The following is a 16,209-nucleotide window of genomic DNA, read 5'->3' as shown; positions in this document are numbered from 1 at the left end:
CAGTGCTTCTTCATTCAATAGTACATCCTATAAAGAGGTGCTGATAATTGTTAATTAAGTAGTGCAGCTTGCAGAGCGGTATCGGTACTTGGTCATTCAGTAGTACAGTCTACAGAGAGATGCCAGTACTTGTTCATTAGGAATACAACTTACACAGAGGTGCTGGTACTTGTTCATTAACTAGTACAGAATACAGAGAGAAGTTGGTACTTCTTCATTAAATAGTAGAGCCTACAGAGAGGTGCAGGTACTTGTTCCTTAAGTAGTACAGCCTGCAGAAAGATGTCAGTACATGTTCATTAAGTAGTGCAGCCTGCAGAGAGATGTCAGTACATGTTCATTAAGTAGTGCAGCCTGCAGAGAGATGTCAGTACATGTTCATTAAGTAGTGCAGCCTGCAGAGAGATGTCAGTACATGTTCATTTAGTAGTGCAGCCTGCAGAGAGGTCAGTACATGTTCATTAAGTAGTGCAGCCTGCAGAGAGATGTCAGTACATGTTCATTAAGTAGTGCAGCCTACAGAGAGATGTCAGTACATGTTCATTTAGTAGTGCAGCCTGCAGAGAGATGTCAGTACATGTTCATTAAGTAGTGCAGCCTGCAGAGAGATGTCAGTACATGTTCATTTAGTAGTGCAGCCTGCAGAGAGATGCCAGTACATGTTCATTAAGTAGTGCAGCCTGCAGAGAGATGTCAGTACATGTTCATTAAGTAGTGCAGCCTGCAGAGAGATGTCAGTACATGTTCATTTAGTAGTGCAGCCTGCAGAGAGATGTCAGTACATGTTCATTAAGTAGTGCAGCCTGCAGAGAGATGTCAGTACATGTTCATTAAGTAGTGCAGCCTGCAGAGAGATGTCAGTACATGTTCATTAAGTAGTGCAGCCTGCAGAGAGATGTCAGTACATGTTCATTAAGTAGTTCAGTCTGCAGAGAGATGTCAGTACATGTTCATTAAGTAGTGCAGCCTGCAGAGAGATGTCAGTACATGTTCATTTAGTAGTGCAGCCTGCAGAGAGATGTCAGTACATGTTCATTAAGTAGTGCAGCCTGCAGAGAGATGTCAGTACATGTTCATTAAGTAGTGCAGCCTGCAGAGAGATGTCAGTACATGTTCATTAAGTAGTGCAGCCTGCAGAGAGATGTCAGTACATGTTCATTAAGTAGTTCAGTCTGCAGAGAGATGTCAGTACATGTTCATTAAGTAGTGCAGCCGGCAGAGAGATGTCAGTACATGTTCATTTAGTAGTGCAGCCTGCAGAGAGATGTCAGTAAATGTTCATTAAGTAGTGAAGCCTGCAGAGAGATGTCAGTACGTGTTCATTTAGTAGTGCAGCCTGCAGAGAGATGTCAGTACATGTTCATTAAGTAGTGCAGCCTGCAGAGAGATGTCAGTACATGTTCATTTAGTAGTGCAGCCTGCAGAGAGATGTCAGTACATGTTCATTAAGTAGTGCAGCCTGCAGATAGATGTCAGTACATGTTCATTAAGTAGTGCAGCCTGCAGAGAGATGTCAGTACATGTTCATTTAGTAGTGCAGCCTGCAGAGAGATGTCAGTACATGTTCATTAAGTAGTGCAGCCTGCAGATAGATGTCAGTACATGTTCATTAAGTAGTGCAGCCTGCAGAGAGATGTCAGTACATGTTCATTAAGTAGTGCAGCCTGCAGAGAGATGTCAGTACATGTTCATTAAGTAGTGCATCCTGCAGAGAGATGTCAGTACATGTTCATTAAGTAGTACAGCCTGCAGAGAGATGTCAGTACATGTTCATTTAGTAGTGCAGCCTGCAGAGAGATGTCAGTACATGTTCATTTAGTAGTGCAGCCTGCAGAGAGATGTCAGTACATGTTCATTAAGTAGTGCAGCCTGCAGAGAGATGTCAGTACATGTTCATTTAGTAGTGCAGCCTGCAGAGAGATGTCAGTACATGTTCATTTAGTAGTGCAGCCTGCAGAGAGATGTCAGTACATGTTCATTAAGTAGTGCAGCCTGCAGAGAGATGTCAGTACATGTTCATTTAGTAGTGCAGCCTGCAGAGAGATGTCAGTACATGTTCATTAAGTAGTGCAGCCTGCAGAGAGATGTCAGTACATGTTCATTAAGTAGTGCAGCCTGCAGAGAGATGTCAGTACATGTTCATTAAGTAGTGCAGCCTGCAGAGAGATGTCAGTACATGTTCATTAAGTAGTGCAGCCTGCAGAGAGATGTCAGTACATGTTCATTAAGTAGTGCAGCCTGCAGAGAGATGTCAGTACATGTTCATTAAGTAGTGCAGCCTGCAGAGAGATGTCAGTACATGTTCATTAAGTAGTGCAGCCTGCAGAGAGATGTCAGTACATGTTCATTTAGTATTGCAGCCTGCAGAGAGATGTCAGTACATGTTCATTAAGTAGTGCAGCCTGCAGAGAGATGTCAGTACATGTTCATTAAGTAGTACAGCCTGCAGAGAGATGTCAGTACATGTTCATTAAGTAGTGCAGCCTGCAGAGAGATGTCAGTACATGTTCATTAAGTAGTGCAGCCTGCAGAGAGATGTCAGTACATGTTCATTAAGTAGTACAGCCTGCAGAGAGATGTCAGTACATGTTCATTAAGTAGTGCAGCCTGCAGAGAGATGTCAGTACATGTTCATTTAGTAGTGCAGCCTGCAGAGAGGTGCAGATACATGTTCATTAAGTAGTACAGCCTGCAGAGAGATGTCAGTACATGTTCATTTAGTAGTGCAGCCTGCAGAGAGATGTCAGTACATGTTCATTTAGTAGTGCAGCCTGCAGAGAGGTGCAGATACATGTTCATTAAGTAGTGCAGCCTGCAGAGAGATGTCAGTACATGTTCATTAAGTAGTGCAGCCTGCAGAGATGTCAGTACATGTTCATTAAGTAGTGCAGCCTGCAGAGAGATGTCAGTACATGTTCATTAAGTAGTGCAGCCTGCAGAGAGATGTCAGTACATGTTCATTTAGTAGTGCAGCCTGCAGAGAGATGTCAGTACATGTTCATTAAGTAGTGTAGCCTGCAGAGAGATGTCAGTACATGTTCATTAAGTAGTGCAGCCTGCAGAGAGATGTCAGTACATGTTCATTAAGTAGTGCAGCCTGCAGAGAGATGTCAGTACATGTTCATTAAGTAGTGCAGCCTGCAGAGAGATGTCAGTACATGTTCATTAAGTAGTACAGCCTGCAGAGAGATGTCAGTACATGTTCATTAAGTAGTGCAGCCTGCAGAGAGATGTCAGTACATGTTCATTAAGTAGTGCAGCCTGCAGAGAGATGTCAGTACATGTTCATTAAGTAGTACAGCCTGCAGAGAGATGTCAGTACATGTTCATTAAGTAGTGCAGCCTGCAGAGAGATGTCAGTACATGTTCATTTAGTAGTGCAGCCTGCAGAGAGGTGCAGATACATGTTCATTAAGTAGTACAGCCTGCAGAGAGATGTCAGTACATGTTCATTTAGTAGTGCAGCCTGCAGAGAGATGTCAGTACATGTTCATTTAGTAGTGCAGCCTGCAGAGAGGTGCAGATACATGTTCATTAAGTAGTGCAGCCTGCAGAGAGATGTCAGTACATGTTCATTTAGTAGTGCAGCCTGCAGAGAGGTGCAGATACATGTTCATTAAGTAGTGCAGCCTGCAGAGAGTTGCTGGTCCTTTCTCATTAAGTAGTGCAGCCTGCAGAGAGTTGCTGGTCCTTTCTCATTAAGTAGTGCAGCCTGCAGAGAGTTGCTGGTCCTTTCTCATTAAGTAGTGCAGCCTGCAGAGAGTTGCTGGTCCTTTCTCATTAAGTAGTGCAGCCTGCAGAGAGTTGCTGGTCCTTTCTCATTAAGTAGTGCAGCCTGCTGAGAGTTGCTGGTCCTTTCTCATTAAGTAGTATAGCCTACATAGAGGTACCAGTACTCATTCAGTATGTAGTACAGCCTGGAGAGTGGCACTGGTAGTTGCTCAGTATGTAGTACAGCTTACAGAGAGGTGCCGGTATTTGTGCATTAAGTAGTACAGGCAACATAGAGGTGACAGCACTAGTGAATTACGGTAGTACTTGTTCATTAAGTAGAACAGCATACAGAGAGGTGCCAACACATGTTCATTAAGTTGTACAGTGTACAGAGAGGTGCTGGTACCAGTGAAGTACGTAGTACAGCATACAGAGAGGTATCAGTACTCGTTCATTAAGTAGTATAGCATACAGAGAGGTGCTGATGCATGTTCATTAAGTAGTGCAGCCTGCAGAGAGATGTCAGTACATGTTCATTTAGTAGTGCAGCCTGCAGAGAGATGTCAGTACATGTTCATTTAGTAGTGCAGCCTGCAGAGAGATGTCAGTACATGTTCATTTAGTAGTGCAGCCTGCAGAGAGATGTCAGTACATGTTCAATAAGTAGTGCAGCCTGCAGAGAGATGTCAGTACATGTTCATTTAGTAGTGCAGCCTGCAGAGAGATGTCAGTACATGTTCATTAAGTAGTACAGCCTGCAGAGAGATGCCAGTACATGTTCATTAAGTAGTGCAGCCTGCAGAGAGATGTCAGTACATGTTCATTAAGTAGTGCAGCCTGCAGAGAGATGTCAGTACATGTTCATTAAGTAGTGCAGCCTGCAGAGAGATGTCAGTACATGTTCATTTAGTAGTGCAGCCTGCAGAGAGATGTCAGTACATGTTCATTAAGTAGTGTAGCCTGCAGAGAGATGTCAGTACATGTTCATTAAGTAGTGCAGCCTGCAGAGAGATGTCAGTACATGTTCATTAAGTAGTGCAGCCTGCAGAGAGATGTCAGTACATGTTCATTAAGTAGTGCAGCCTGCAGAGAGATGTCAGTACATGTTCATTTAGTAGTGCAGCCTGCAGAGAGATGTCAGTACATGTTCATTAAGTAGTGCAGCCTGCAGAGAGATGTCAGTACATGTTCATTAAGTAGTGCAGCCTGCAGAGAGATGTCAGTACATGTTCATTAAGTAGTGCAGCCTGCAGAGAGGTGCAGATACATGTTCATTTAGTAGTGCAGCCTGCAGAGAGATGTCAGTACATGTTCATTAAGTAGTGAAGCCTGCAGAGAGGTCAGTACATGTTCATTAAGTAGTGCAGCCTGCAGAGAGGTGCAGATACATGTTCATTTAGTAGTGCAGCCTGCAGAGAGATGTCAGTACATGTTCATTTAGTAGTGCAGCCTGCAGAGAGATGTCAGTACATGTTCATTTAGTAGTGCAGCCTGCAGAGAGATGTCAGTACATGTTCATTTAGTAGTACAGCCTGCAGAGAGATGTCAGTACATGTTCATTAAGTAGTGAAGCCTGCAGAGAGATGTCAGTACATGTTCATTAAGTAGTGCAGCCTGCAGAGAGATGTCAGTACATGTTCATTAAGTAGTGCAGCCTGCAGAGAGGTGCAGATACATGTTCATTTAGTAGTGCAGCCTGCAGAGAGATGTCAGTACATGTTCATTTAGTAGTGCAGCCTGCAGAGAGATGTCAGTACATGTTCATTTAGTAGTGCAGCCTGCAGAGAGATGTCAGTACATGTTCATTTAGTAGTGCAGCCTGCAGAGAGATGTCAGTACATGTTCATTTAGTAGTACAGCCTGCAGAGAGATGTCAGTACATGTTCATTAAGTAGTACAGCCTGCAGAGAGATGTCAGTACATGTTCATTAAGTAGTGAAGCCTGCAGAGAGGTCAGTACATGTTCATTAAGTAGTGAAGCCTGCAGAGAGATGTCAGTACATGTTCATTAAGTAGTGAAGCCTGCAGAGAGGTCAGTACATGTTCATTAAGTAGTGCAGCCTGCAGAGAGATGTCAGTACATGTTCATTAAGTAGTGAAGCCTGCAGAGAGATGTCAGTACATGTTCATTAAGTAGTGCAGCCTGCAGAGAGGTGTTGGTAGTTGTTCATTGAGAAGTACAGCATACAGAGAGGTGGCGGTACTTGTTTATTAAGTAGTACAGCATACAGAGAGGTGCCGATACATGTTCATTATGTAGTACAGTGTACAGAGAGGTGCTGGCACTAGTGACATACGTAGTACAGCCTGCAGAGAGGTGCCAGTACTTGTTCATTATGCAGTACAGTGTACAGAGAGGTGCTGATACTAGTGAAATACGTAGTACAGACTGCAGAGAGGTGCCGACACATGTTCAATAAGTTGTACAGCATACAGAGAGGTGCCAATACATGTTCATTGTGTAGTACAGTGTACAGAGAGGTGCTGGCACTAGTGAAATACGTAGTACAGACTGCAGTTAGGTGCCGGGACTTGTTCATTATGTAGTACAGCATATAGAGAGGTGCAGATACATGTTTATTATGTAGTACAGTGTACAGAGAGGTGCTGGTACTAGTGAAATACGTAGTAAAGCCTGCAGAGAGGTGCGGGTACTTGATCATTAAGTAGTACAGCATACAGAGAGGTGCTGATACATGTTTGTTATGTAGTACAGTGTACTGAGAGGTGCCGGTACTTGTTCATTATGTAGTACAGGCTGCAGAGAGGTGCTGGTACTAGTGAAATACGTAGTACAGCCTGCAGAGAGGTGCGGGTACTTGTTCATTGAGTAGTATAGCATACAGAGAGGTGCTGATACATGTTCATTATGTAGCAATCTTTAAGTGGATTCCCCTCTCAGCTCGTATGCCTTTAGTACAGGGACTTATCGTCAGTAGGATTGATTATGGGAACGCACTTTTGGCCTCAACAAATACCACCCTGCTGGCCCGTCTACAGGTCTGCAAGACAGGTGCTTGACCTTCCCTCCCGCACGCCTTCAATACCTTGCTTAAAAACCTTGCACTGGCTCCCAATACAAAAACGTATTAAATTCAAACTATGCTGCCTTGTCCATAAATCCATCAATGGGCATGGCCCGGCATACCTAGAACAAAAGCTTAAGGTCTACCACCCGGTGAGAACACTTAGATCATCCACCAAGTTTCTCCTAAATGTCCCCAGGGTACGTACGGCCAGAAACGGTGACAGGGTTTTCATTAAAACCGCTCCGGAAGCCTGGAACTCCCTGCCCCTCCAGATTAGGACGGAACCCGATTACCTGAGATTCCGCAGGCAGCTAAAAACATGGCTCTTTTAGACCTGCCTCTGCTCTGTCTGAGTTTCTGCTAGGAGTTTTCTGCGAGCGCTCTGAGACCTTCGGGTAATTTATGCGCTATACAAATGTAATAAAGTAAAGTAAGTAAGTAAGTACAGTGTACTGAGAGGTGCCAGTACTTGTTCATTAAATAGTACAGCCTGAAGAGAGGAGCTGGAACTTGTTCATTAAGTAGTACAGCATACAGAGAGGTGGTGGTACTTCTCCATTAAGTAGTACAGCATACAGAGAGGTGCATGTACCTGTTCATTAAATAGTACAGCGTACAGAGAGATGCCTGTACTTGTTCAGTAAGTAGTGCAACCTGCAGAGAGGTGCCAGTACTTGTTCAATAAGTAGTGCAGCCTGCAGAGAGATGTCAGTACATGTTCATTTAGTAGTGCAGCCTGCAGAGAGATGTCAGTACTTGTTCATTAAATAGTAAAAACGTACAGAGAGGTGCCGGTACATGTTTATTAAGTAGTGCAGCGTACAGAGAGGTGCAAGTACTAGTGAAACACGTAGTACAGCCTGCGGAGAGGTGCAGGTACTAGTTCATTAAATAGTACAGCATACAGAGAGGTGCCGGTACTTGTTCATTAAATAGTAAAACGTACAGAGAGGTGCCGGTACATGTTTATTAAGTAGTACAGTGAGATGCTGGTATTAGTGATACACATAGTACAACCTGCAGACCGGTGTTATGTTATGTTATGTTATTTAGGCTTGTAAAGCGCACTGTTTCCCAAGGGTGTCCTGGTGCCTGTACTAGTTCATTAAATAGTAGAGCCTACAGAGAGGTGCAGGTACATGTTCATTAAGTAGTACAGTGAGGTGCCGGTACTAGTGATATACGTAGTACAGCCTGCAGAGAGGTGCCGGTACTTGTTCATTTAATAGTACAGCGTACAGAGAGATGCTGATACATGTTCATTAAATAGTCAAGCGTACAGAGAGATGGCGGTACTTGTTCAGTAAGTGGTACAGTGAGGTGCTGGTAATAGTGATATACATAGTACAACCTGCAGAGAGGTGCCGGTACTAGTTCAATAAATAGTACAGTGTACAGAGAAGGTGCAAGTACTAGTGAAACACGTAGTAAAGCCTGCAGAGAGGTGCCAGTACTTTTTCATTAAGTAGTGCGGAATACAGAGAGATGCCTGTATTTGTTCATTATGTAGTACAGCACACAGACAGGTGCCGATACATGTTCATTATGTAGTACAGCGTACAGAGAGGTGCTGCTACTAGTGAAATACGTAGTACAGCCTGCAGAGAGGTACCGGTACTTGTTCCTTAAGTAGTACATCTTACAGACGTGCGGGCATTTGGCCACCGACCAGTACAGTCCTCCAGAGCGGTGTTGGTACTGTTCCTTTCAGTAATAAAGCTCTGCAGAGTAGAAATAGTTCTGATCGATTAAATAATATCATCACTTCCTCCTGGAAAGCCACTTGTCCACTGATTGACAGGTGTCCCTGTGCTCATGGCCTGCCAGCGATGCCTTACCTTGAAAAGCCTTTCCAGTTGTGACCCCAATGCAGATGGCCAGGAGCCCTCCAAGCAGGGCTAGGCTGTGCCAACCCATGACCTGTGGGTAAGTGCTGCCTGTGAGTGCACAGAAAGCACCTGTGAGCTCAAGCAGTGCAGTGAGAGCAGCAGGTGCTGGGGCTGCAGTATGTCAGTCTGGAGGCCCCTGAGTGTTTTATAAACACCCTGCTCCGAGAGGAGCCACAGGGAGGCGGGGACACACAGCAATCTGTATCTGGTCAGTTCTGCTGCACCCCTCTTCTGAATATAGCTCCTCATCACATGTCCACTCTCAGACAAGAGGAGTGTGCAATTATCCTGTCACAGAGGAATGCACACTTCTGGGCAGAAGAAAGGCACTCACATTTCTCAAATAGCATCTACCCTTCCAGGAACATCTTTCCCACCACCTAAAGAGGCACAAGAATTTAGCATCACACACACAGGGTGGCTGGAAACCTGGCTACGGCAGAGCCCCTGGCCAGCGTCATCAGACACACTAGGGGCCCCATTAGGATGCCATCCCATCGGAAAAAGGGACCGCCCGCCGTAAGGACGGGGGTCCCGATGGTGGCATTAGGATGCGCCCGAGACAGTGGCAGGCGCATCCTGTATTTTTACCATTGCGGCGGGCGGTGCTGAAAGCGCCGCCAGCCGCAATGTTGAAAATGCACGTCGTGCATTTCAAAGCACAACATGACAGGCACCGCGCGGTGCCTGCCATGTTGCACTTTGAAATGCGGGAGGGTACCATAGGTACCCCCCATGTGCACCCCACCACCCCCCGGAGTCCCTGGGGAACTCGCAATGGGTCCCCGCAGGGATTCTCCGCATGCCATTGCCGCCACGGAAAGGCATTCAAATTGGCCCATCATAATATGGCTGGCGGTGTCTCATAGACACCGCCACCATATTATACCTTTTCCGCCCCGGTCCCCTCGCCATCCTAATTTGGCGGGGGGTTTTCAGAGCAAGGATGGCGGGCGGATCACCCCCGCCAGGCTGGCGGTGGCTACCGCCAGGTTGGCGGGGGCGATCCGCTCGCCAACCTAATGGGCCCCTTAACTCAGGCAGCACCAAAAGCTGGGTTAAAAGAGGATCTCATACTTATCAGAACAATGGCAGTGAGGCGGACTGATCCTGGGTGCAAGTGCATATATGTGGCTTGGCAGTGAGCATTGAGTGCTCTGTGCATAAGGGAGGGACTGATCCTGGGAGCAAGTACATATCTGTGGCTTGGCAGTGAGCATTGAGAGCCCCGCACATAAGGGAGTGACTGATCCTGGGTGCAAGTGCATATCTGTGGTTTGGCAGTGACCATTGAGGGCTCCATGCATAAGGGAGGGACTGATCCTGGGAGCAAGTACATATCTGTGGCTTGGCAGTGAGCATTGGGAGCCCTGCGCATAAGGGAGTGACTGATCCTGGGTGCAAGTGCATATCTGTGGTTTGGCAGTGACCATTGAGGGCTCCATGCATAAGGGAGGGACTGATCCTGGGAGCAAGTACATATCTGTGGCTTGGCAGTGAGCATTGAGAGCCCCGCACATAAGGGAGTGACTGATCCTGGGTGCAAGTACATATCTGTGGCTTGGCAGTGAGCATTGAGAGCCCCGCACATAAGGGAGTGACTGATCCTGGGTGCAAGTACATATCTGTGGCTTGGCAGTGAACATTGAGAGCCCCGCACATAAGGGAGTGACTGATCCTGGGTGCAAGTGCATATCTGTGGTTTGGCATTGAGCATTGAGTGCTCTGTGCATAAGGGAGTGACTGATCCTGGGTGCAAGTGCATATCTGTGGTTTGGCATTGAGCATTGAGTGCTCTGTGCATAAGGGAGTGACTGATCCTGGGTGCAAGTGCATATCTGTGGTTTGGCATTGAGCATTGAGTGCTCTGTGCATAAGGGAGGGACTGATCCTGGGTGCAAGTACATATCTGTGGCTTGGCAGTGAGCATTGAGTGCTCCGTGCATAACGGTGGACTGATCCTGAGTGCAAGTACATATCTGTGGTTTGGCAGTGAGCATTGAGAGCCTCACGCGTAAGGGAGGGACTGATCCTGGGTTAAAGTACATATCTTTGGTTTGGCAGTAAGCTTTGATAGCCCTGTGCAGAAGGGAGAGCCTGATCCTGGGTGCAAGTAAATATTGTGGATTAGCAGTGACCACCAAGGGTCCCAAGCATAACACAGGGACTGAGCCAGGGTGCAAGTACATATCTGTGGTTTGGCATTGAGCATTGAGTGCTCTGTGCATAAGGGAGGGACTGATCCTGGGTGCAAGTACATATCTGTGGCTTGGCAGTGAGCATTGAGAGCCCCGCACATAAGGGAGTGACTGATCCTGGGTGCAAGTGCATATCTGTGGTTTGGCATTGAGCATTGAGTGCTCTGTGCATAAGGGAGTGACTGATCCTGGGTGCAAGTGCATATCTGTGGTTTGGCATTGAGCATTGAGTGCTCTGTGCATAAGGGAGTGACTGATCCTGGGTGCAAGTGCATATCTGTGGTTTGGCATTGAGCATTGAGTGCTCTGTGCATAAGGGAGGGACTGATCCTGGGTGCAAGTACATATCTGTGGCTTGGCAGTGAGCATTGAGTGCTCCGTGCATAACGGTGGACTGATCCTGAGTGCAAGTACATATCTGTGGTTTGGCAGTGAGCATTGAGAGCCTCACGTGTAAGGGAGGGACTGATCCTGGGTTAAAGTACATATCTTTGGTTTGGCAGTAAGCTTTGATAGCCCTGTGCAGAAGGGAGAGCCTGATCCTGGGTGCAAGTAAATATTGTGGATTAGCAGTGACCACCAAGGGTCCCAAGCATAACACAGGGACTGAGCCAGGGTGCAAGTACATATCTGTGGTTTGGCATTGAGCATTGAGTGCTCTGTGCATAAGGGAGGGACTGATCCTGGGTGCAAGTACATATCTGTGGCTTGGCAGTGAGCATTGAGTGCTCCGTGCATAGAGGTGGACTGATCCTGGGTGCAAGTACATATCTGTGGCTTGGCAGTGAGCATTGAGTGCTCTGTGCATAAGGGAGGGACTGATCCTGGGTGCAAGTACATATATGTGGCTTGGCAGTGAGCATTGAGAGCCCTGCGCATAAGGGAGTGACTGATCCTGGGTGCAAGTGCATATCTGTGGTTTGGCATTGAGCATTGAGTGCTCTGTGCATAAGGGAGGGACTGATCCTGGGTGCAAGTACATATATGTGGCTTGGCAGTGAGCATTGAGAGCCCTGCGCATAAGGGAGTGACTGATCCTGGGTGCAAGTGCATATCTGTGGTTTGGCATTGAGCATTGAGTGCTCTGTGCATAAGGGAGGGACTGATCCTGGGTGCAAGTACATATATGTGGCTTGGCAGTGAGCATTGAGAGCCCTGCGCATAAGTGTGGGTCTGATCCTGGGTGCAAGTACATATCTGTGGTTTGGCAGTGAGCATTGAGAGCCCGGCACATAAGGCAGGGACTGATCCTGGGTGCAAGTACATAACTGTGGTTTGGCAGTGACCATTGAGGGCTCCATGCATAAGGGAGGGACTGATCCTGGGAGCAAGTACATATCTGTGGCTTGGCAGTGAGCATTGAGAGCCCTGCGCATAAGGGAGTGACTGATCCTGGGTGCAAGTGCATATCTGTGGTTTGGCATTGAGCATTGAGTGCTCTGTGCATAAGGGAGGGACTGATCCTGGGTGCAAGTACATATCCGTGGTTTGGCAGTGAAAATTGAGAGCCCGGCGCATAAGGGAGGGACTGATCCAGGGTCCAAGTACATGTATGTTGCTTGGCAGTGAGCATTGAGAGCCCGGCACATAAGGCAGGGACTGATCCTGGGTGCAAGTACATATCTGTGGTTTGGCAGTGAGCATTGAGAGCCTCACGCGTAAGGGAGGGACTGATCCTGGGTTATAGTACATATCTTTGGTTTGGCAGTGAGCTTTGATAGCCCTGTGCAGAAGGGAGAGACTGATCCTGGGTGCAAGTAAATATCTGTGGATTAGCAGTGACTACCAAGGGTCCCAAGCATAACAGAGGGACTGAGCCAGGGTGCAAGTACATATCTGTGGCTTGCCAGTGAGTATTGAGAGCCAATCCAATCCTGGCTTTTTATTTTAAGATGACTGCTACATCCTCTTCCAAAGTTAGACTCACTCACACTAAATTACTGTATTCGAAGTCCTTTATCGATCAATTAGCTACAGGGGGCTACGAGCTGTAGAAAGATACCATTGATCTTAAATCGGTTTGTGGTTCTAAAAGCTGGTCGGTGCAAGGCGCTGCGGCTTTGCATCGTGCATATCTCATCCCGAATAACATGTTGTTTTTTAATTCAACTATTTCACAAACTATTTGCTTTCGTTTGGCTATATCTAAAAAATTAAATGCCCCTTCCATTCCTGATTTGGGGGAATACACTACATGGTACAATCACGCTGATAGGTCCCTTGATGAATTGCAGTCCCTCATTACGAATTCCTCCTTTAGCATTTCCTCCTTGGATCCTGACGGTTGGTTGTTATGGCAGAGAAGTTCAGGTTCATGCCAACATCGTTTTCTGGGTCTGGCCCCTGGCTATACGCAGTTTAGGATGGATCCCCTTTTTGATAATGCCCATTCCGTTACTAGCTATTCAGTAGGCAAATTATGTCAGAACTGGCTCAAACATTCCACTTTGGAGTCAGTCAAACTTCATTTGTCCAATTTGACTAACAATGTTGTTTTGAATGACTTTGTGAAAGGCCCTATAGGAGGCAGGCCCAAAAGATGGGTATACGCTATTTACAACGAAGTCTGGAAATTGTCCCAAATTGAATCTGCTTCTTGATTAAGAGCAATTGATCAGGCTAATTTAGAAAAAGTACTTGCAGTCATTGATAATAGCATGAATACACTTTCATACAGGATTTACACATTAGATAATATTGTTTCGTCTGTTGTGGATTTTGTACAGGATGCTGTGTCTGTATTGTGCCATGGTCAAAATCAATTACGTTCCATAATGCAGTTTGCTTGGACTTTACAAACTTTAAAATCTGGGAAAGTGCCTTGGGACTACATGAATACGTCTTCTCTATTTTTACCATTTAATTTAACTGAAAAACAACAGTTTATGTCAATGGAGGATGCTGCATATTCACTTTTGCATATTGAAAAATTGGAACCTTTACCATTTTCTGTTGCCAAATCTAATTCAGCTGTATGGCTCATTCATGGGTTAATAACACTGCCCTTCCCTTTGTTTAAATTCAATTCTTGTATGAAACACTGTGCCATAGGCAGATATGAACCATTGTGAAGCGCCTATCTAAATGAAGTTTGGTCTCTACCCTTCACATATAGGTGCCTTAGGGAGGGTAAAGAAGTTTATTTAAAAGGCGAGGAGTGCACTTCTATACCTGATCACTCATTGGTTTGCAAGAATATACAATTGCACGGCTCGTGTAACATGCAAGCTCCGAATTTAGCATGCATTTTAAAAGGAAATCCAGTGCCTGTAATAACACTAACTTTCACGCTGCTAGCTAACGGTAGCTATTTACTTCTAAATAATGAAGATTGCTCCGGTATGTTGGCAGGGATTCCGTACATTGTGACCATCTCCCAACTTGTCGTTTGCTGTAAAAATTTGCTTTTCCGCATGGGAGACTCGATGTATGCATCTGGCCTTCCATTCTGACCTTGAAAGCAGAATTCAACAAGATGAGTCGAATAAGGGCTCTATTGTCCCAGAAAGAAGTCGCCCTTACTTCTTCCCGTGAAACATTTATCCTTCACGTGGCAAACACCTGCACAGAGGTGCATGCACTTTTAAACACTGATCTCCCACTTCATTTCGCTACTTTGATTCACACAATATTCAATGCCTCGTCAACAAGTGGCTTGATTCATTTTTTTTACGTAGTTAGCTCTGGCCTTGTTCATTCCAAACTATGTTTGGTGTGATACCGGCATTTTTTCACTGTATTTTTTCCAGCATCTCCGGCGGGGTACCATTAATTCTTGCCTTGGCTGCTGGTGTGCTACTGTTGGTTTGCTAGCTACAAAATGGCTGCACAATCTGCGTCACAAGACGGCCTGCACTGGCTGCACCACCTTCGCAGCCGGATGCTTGAATACTATGGGTCGCTACCCCTGGCCATCTTGAGTGTCGCATATGGATTGTCCTTCCGGTTCTCCTAATTTACTTGCGTGCAACCTGTTTTCCAATGCCTGGATTGCTGTTTTGAATGGGCTCTGGATTTGTGTCTCTGCAATACGGTGTCTCCTGACCCGGATTATGATCGACTGATGAGTCCCTTAATAGCACATGAGTTGGACTGTTCTGGAATCGGGATTATAGCCTTTGCAGCTGCGCATGGCATTCTGGGTAATTGGGATATATGGGCACAGCCCATGAATTCCTGGTACAAAACTACCTGGAAGAACACACAAGTTGTCCTCTGATGGTGCTAGAGGCTCCGGCTATTGAAGAACATGTATGTTCATTCCATTTATTAAATTGGATGGCTGAATCGTTTGCAGACGAGAACAATGACTTCCTTTTGGAGGCTGTTGCAACATACTGTGCCTATACGCTGATGGATTGATTTGGCATTTATCCATCTTTACCGCGGCCTATGCTTGAAAGATTTTTATTGTTTTTTCCATTTCCATGTCGGGCAGTATTCTGCCCCTTGTTGGGTTTAAAAAAATAAACAATTCCTTACTATTTCGAAATTATTACTTCCAATTATCCAGTTTGGCAAATTTTGAACTTGATTCTGTCTCACTCGAATTTGAACTCTGCGTTCCTAATTAGCCTCCCTTCTTGTACGTGTTCCGATCAGGGGAGGGTGTAGTGAAGATAGGGCCCTGCTTGCACACTGCTATGTTAGCATAAGCTTATTAGAAGTTTAAACGCCATATTGCCACTTAGCAGCTTTTGCACACGGCACTACATGTAACTGTTGTTGTAAGTTACCAAGGGTTCTGTGTAGGGTTTTCACTTATACAGGAAGGATGGCGCCTTGGCTGGGAATGGTAGGAATTTAGTGAAAAGCAACAATAATGAGACGGTGCTACAAGGTCAGAGGAGACCCCAAAACCTCTGTAGGGAGTGGCAAGGGCCCACCCGGTGAATACAACAAGAGTCCTGTGCACATGTTAAGGTAGCTATATAGAAATGTCATGAAAGGTGAAGAACAGTTTCTTAGTCAATGAAACACAATTAATAGGCTAAAGCCATAATGCGGAAATTCTCGAATTTCCACATTATGGTTTAACCTATTAATTGTGTGATGTCACTAATACTGTAAAAATGTTTTTATTATGTCGCTTTCACTTTTATAGGGTTTCCACTCACGTGAGGTTGTTTTTCTGCGCAATTCACTTTGTGGTAGCTAATGCATCATGTGTATATTCTCCATACTGTACCATGTCTTTTACTCTACCCCCAACCCTGAAGAGTCACGGGTTCACTGCCCGCTTGACGAAACACGTGTCGGCTGGTTGTTTTCTTTGATGTCACCATTCCAGAAAGGAAGATCCAATACATTTCATTTTTGAAAAAAACATTCAATTGTGTCTACCTTGTTTCATTGACTATGAACTGTTGTTGTAAGTTA

The 16,209-nt window shown here is 45.6% G+C and overlaps 1 protein-coding gene across 1 annotated transcript in view; it reads right to left on the bottom strand.

Moving 5' to 3' along the window:
• The window catches only part of LOC144826946 (leukocyte cell-derived chemotaxin-2-like), a 51,496-nt gene extending 42,793 nt beyond the window's left edge, over positions 1 to 8,703 (bottom strand). Inside the window, exon 1 of the mRNA XM_078685407.1 lies at positions 8,582 to 8,703. Within this exon, the coding sequence (XP_078541533.1) occupies positions 8,582 to 8,660 (79 nt within the window). The 5' untranslated portion in view covers positions 8,661 to 8,703. The remainder of the gene's footprint in view (positions 1 to 8,581) is intronic.
• Between the last annotated feature and the right edge of the window lie 7,506 nt (positions 8,704 to 16,209).

This window comes from Lissotriton helveticus, chromosome 4_1 (assembly GCF_964261635.1).
Source record: "Lissotriton helveticus chromosome 4_1, aLisHel1.1, whole genome shotgun sequence".
NCBI lineage: Eukaryota > Metazoa > Chordata > Amphibia > Caudata > Salamandridae > Lissotriton > Lissotriton helveticus.
The sequence above is the reverse complement of the archived record's forward strand: the minus strand, read 5'-3'. Positions and strand labels throughout refer to the sequence as shown.